Raw genomic sequence first — 4137 nt, 5'->3', positions numbered from 1 at the left:
GTGTCCGGCAGCGGCACCGGCTCGAGGCCGCCTTCCTGTTCCCTCCTGCGGAGCCTCCGGCCCCACGCGCATCCTCCTGGCTCATCCCGCTGCCGCGGCGGCTCCCGGCCCTTCTCCGGCCACTCGGGAGCCCCCGGAGCAGCGGCGGGAGGAGAGCGCGCGGGGAGGAGGAAGAGGAGGGCGGGCGGCGGCGAAGGCAGCGTTAGGGGGGGACCCGCTGGCCGGCGGCAGTGTTAAAGCCTCGGGGTTAGCAGAGGACGGAGGAGACGGTGACGGGCGCTGGCCGCTCGCTAGAACTTGGTGCCTCGGCCCATGAGCTTGAGGACGGCGAAGTTGTAGGTGGTGGCGATGATGAAGGTGAGCTGGGGTCGGGCACAGAGTGAGCAGGGGGGACGGCACCGGGCACCTCGCCAAGGAGGGGCCCATGGGACCCACGCTGGGAGGTGCCTCCTGAAGCCTCCCCAGATGTGTCCCAGCCTCCACCACCCCCTGCTGGCCCAAAACGACTGTTCTGCCCCAAAATGACCCTCCCAGCCCATCCTCGCGCCCCCTCACCAGCGAGACCAGCGTGGCGGCGGCGCCCACGAAGGCAGCGATGAAGAGGTGGAAAGTCATCTGGAACTGCAAGGAGAGCGCGCGCTGAGCGCCCGGCGCCGCCGCGGGCACCGAGGGGACCCGGGGGGACTGGGGGACACTCACCTCGCTGGTCTTGCACACGGAGAGCAGGTTGGTGCCGCACACCTTGCCGGGGAAGGCGTTCCAGGGCAGGACGCCTGGCGAGACGCGGGGCACCCGTGAGCCGGGGATGCATCCGGGTGCGATGCACATCGAGGGGAAGGGAGGTTTCCCGGTGGGAATTCCCCTCTCATCCCCTCCCCGCTGCGGAGCAGGGCCCGGGGCGCTCACCGTACATCCGCGCGTCGGCGCAGAGCGAGCCGATGGTGGCCGAGGTCTTGCTGGGATTGGCGATGGACTGGCAGGTGGTCCAGGTGCTGAAGTAGATGTAGACGGGCACGGCGGAGCAGGCGAACACCAGCAGCCACAGCACCGTCAGCACGTACGTGATGCCCACGAACTGCAACGGCGGCGCCCGGCGCCCGGCGTCAGCACCGCGGCGGGGACACCGGCGCGGGGACGGGGACGCGGGGACGCCCGGAGCGTCGCGGCACGCGGAGCGGGGCGGGAGGGCTGCGGGGATGGGGATGGAGCCGGGGAGGGATCGTGGAAACGCGGATCGTCTGCCCTCCCTCCCTGCCGGGCCCCGAGGGACGCGCAGCCCCGGGGACGCCGCTCCCGGGGACACCGGGAGGGCGTTTGGGGGGACAGAGCTGCTAATGCAAAACAGGGGCAGCAGCACGGAGCCAGACTGGGGGTGAATTTGCAGTAAAAAACGCCTCATTTGGGGTTTCCTTTCGGCGGGGGGGACCGGGGGGGTGCGCGTCCCTTTGGGCCGTGGCGCTGGGCGGGCGGCCGCGGCGCTCCGGGGGGCGCGCGCAGGGGTGCCGAACCCCGGTTAAGATCACCTTGTCAGGATGTCCCAGCCACTTTCCCAAACACTGGCACACTCGCTGCAGCGAGTGAGCGCGCGGGGGGCCTCGCGCCCCCCTCCCCTTCGGGCCCCCGGTTACCGTTGCGCTGAGCCCCCTGCCGCACAGCGTGGTCTTGTAGTCGCCCAAGATTTGCCGCACGGCGCCCGTGGTGTAGAAGCCTTCGGCCAGCAGCAGGGCTCCATAGAGGAAGAAGAAGGAGGCCGTGCCGTAGATGAAGTACTGAAAGGCGTGGATGCTGCCGGGGGGGACAGGAGGGCGCAAGGGTGATGCACAGGCAACGTGAGGGTGCAAGGGTGATACATGGGTGCAAGGTGATACATGGGGGTGCAAGGGCAATGCATGGGTGCCAGGGCAATGTGTGGGTACAAGGGTGATGTGTGGGTGCAAATACAATGCACAGGGTGCAAGGGCAATTCATGGGTGCAAGGGCAATGCATGGGTGCAAGGGCAATGCATGAGGTGCACGGGTTATGTGTGTTGCAAGGACGATGCACAGGGTGCAAGGGCAATGCATGGCTGCAACGTTGATGCCTGGGTGCAAAGACGATGCACAGGGTGCAAGGGCAATGCACGGGTGCAAGGTTGCTGCATGGAGGGGCAGAGGGGCAATGCACTAGAACCAGGGCAATGCAAGGGTGCTGCGTGGGTGCCATGGTTCCGTGTGGGTGCATGGGTGCTGCCCGGGCGCCGTGTGAGAGCGGGGTACTCACACGTCGATGAGATACTCATAGTCCTGGTAGTTCTTGGAGAAGTAGGTCTCAATGAGCTGCTCAGTGCCCGTGAGGGCCTCGTGGCCACAGCCGCAGAAGAGGGCGACGCCGAAGAAGCAGAGGCCGGTGGCCACGAGCGAGGCGAAGGGCGCCCCGATGAGGCAGCGGGCGCAGCACTCCAGCAAGCCTGGGGGGGCAGAGGACCCGCGCGCTCGTCACACCAGTGGGGCACCCTGCGCTCGTGTCTGGGGAGGGCAGGGGGCTCGTGCAGGGCCCGGGGCTGCGTGTGGGGCAGTGGCTCCTGCACCCCCCCCCTTCAGCCCTGCTGCGGCCTGGGGGTGCCGGCTGGCGATGTCCCCCCCCACTCCACGGGGGCCTGGGGACAATAGCGCATTGTGCGCCCCAGGCAGCGCAAACAGGGGACAAAGGCGGCGCTGTGCCCAGCGGGGACGGGGGGGGGGATGAAGCTCCCCGCAGCTGGCACCGACCCCCCGGAGCTGCAGCATGGCCAGGGCTGGGGTCCCTGCATGAAGCCCCCCCAGTGCCACCAGCAAGACCCCCCCCCCCATCCCCATGGCCCATCGGGGGACACCCGAGGCCCGGCTGCCCCGCCAGCGTCACGAGCTGCGCGCGGTCTCAGCCCGTACTCACCCATGGCGAGCGCGGTGCGCGGCGGCGGCGTGCGGCTGCGACGTGGGCGCCTCGCGCTCCCCTCTGCGCCGCTGCCCGGCGCCCGCCGCAGAAAAGGGCCGCCCGGGTGACAACCGCCCCCCTTAAAGGGAGCGGCCCCCCCCCCGGCCTCCTCCCCCGTCCCGGCCCCCCCGCGCACCCCTTGGCTGCTGGATCCTTCTCCCATGGGAACGCAGCGGGGGGGGGTGGATGTGGGTGCTGCCCCCATCCGTGTCTGCAGCCCCCGATGCGTTTGGCCCATTGGGGTGTAAATGCTCCCCCCAGGGTGGGGGTCCTGGGTGACCGCTCTTCCCACACCCATGGGTGCCCCCATGGGGGTCCCGGCTACCCTGGGTGCTCCCAGACCCGCCGGGTGCATCCAGCTCCTTGGGATGTGCCCAGATCCCATGGGTGCCCCAGCTCCCTTAGGTGCCCCAGATCCCCACGGCCGTCCCCAGCTCCCAGGGACGTTCCCATTGCTTGTGGGTGTCCCTGACCCCCGCCAGAACCAGGGAGTGCCCCCTGTTCTCTGGGTGCTCCCACATCCCTTGGGTGCTCCCAGCTCCTGTGGGTGCTCCCAGCTCTCCAGGATGCCCTGAGCTCCCCGGGATGCTCCAGGTTCTTTGGACGCTCCCAGCTCCCACAGATGCCCCCATCACCAATGGGTGCCCCTGGCTTTTCTGGGGGCTCTCACATCCCTTGGCTGCTCCCGGCTCTTTTAAGCTCCCCCAGCTGCTCCCGTGGGTGCCCCAGCTCCTCTGGAAGCTCCCGGGCTCCCTTGGAAGCCCCAATTCCCCAGGGTGCTCCCAGCTCCTTTGGATGCTCCCAGCTGCTCCCAGCTCCCATGGATGCCCCAACCCCTCAGGACCCCCGGTGCCAGCGCAGGTCCGGGGAAGCCTGCAGAGAGCCCCAGGCCACGGTGGCAGCGCGGGGACAAAGCGCCGCTGTGAGGCCTCAATGCCCCGCGCGGTGCCAGGCGCCGGCAGCCCCGCGGCTGGCACCCCCCGCCGGCCCTGGCACCGGCACCGGCCCATGCGGGGGGGAAAGGAGAGCGACTCCGGAACCGCCGCGGCCTCGGATGCCTCCTGCAGCCCTCGGGGGCCTCGCGGGGGTCCCGGCCCCGAGGGTCCCCATGGAACAATAAACGCTGGCAGCTCGGGATGTGCGGGCACAGGGATGCTCGGCTGCAGGGATGCTCAGTAACAGGG

General features: G+C 69.6%; 1 protein-coding gene across 2 annotated transcripts; it reads right to left on the bottom strand.

The window, feature by feature from the left end:
* Positions 1-225: 225 nt before the first annotated feature.
* Positions 226-2950, bottom strand: PLP1 (proteolipid protein 1). Of its 2 annotated transcripts, none has more exons than XM_088538551.1 (7): positions 2912-2950; positions 2261-2447; positions 1629-1785; positions 907-1075; positions 700-773; positions 556-621; positions 226-362 (listed from the first exon to the last, which is right to left on the bottom strand). In XM_088538551.1, the coding sequence occupies exons 1-7, from the start codon at positions 2913-2915 to the stop codon at positions 291-293; spliced, it is 729 nt and encodes a 242-aa protein (XP_088394677.1). In that variant the 5' UTR covers positions 2916-2950; the 3' UTR covers positions 226-290. The 2 variants fall into 2 exon arrangements, with proteins under 2 accessions (XP_088394677.1, XP_088394676.1); XM_088538550.1 differs by having other exon boundaries at positions 1524-1785; positions 2912-2948.
* Positions 2951-4137: the final 1187 nt, after the last annotated feature.

Source organism: Tinamus guttatus, unplaced genomic scaffold (genome assembly GCF_059628265.1).
Source record: "Tinamus guttatus ecotype Peru unplaced genomic scaffold, ASM5962826v1 Tinamus_guttatus_pri_ptg001087l, whole genome shotgun sequence".
NCBI lineage: Eukaryota > Metazoa > Chordata > Aves > Tinamiformes > Tinamidae > Tinamus > Tinamus guttatus.
This window is presented reverse-complemented; position numbering and strand designations above follow the sequence as displayed.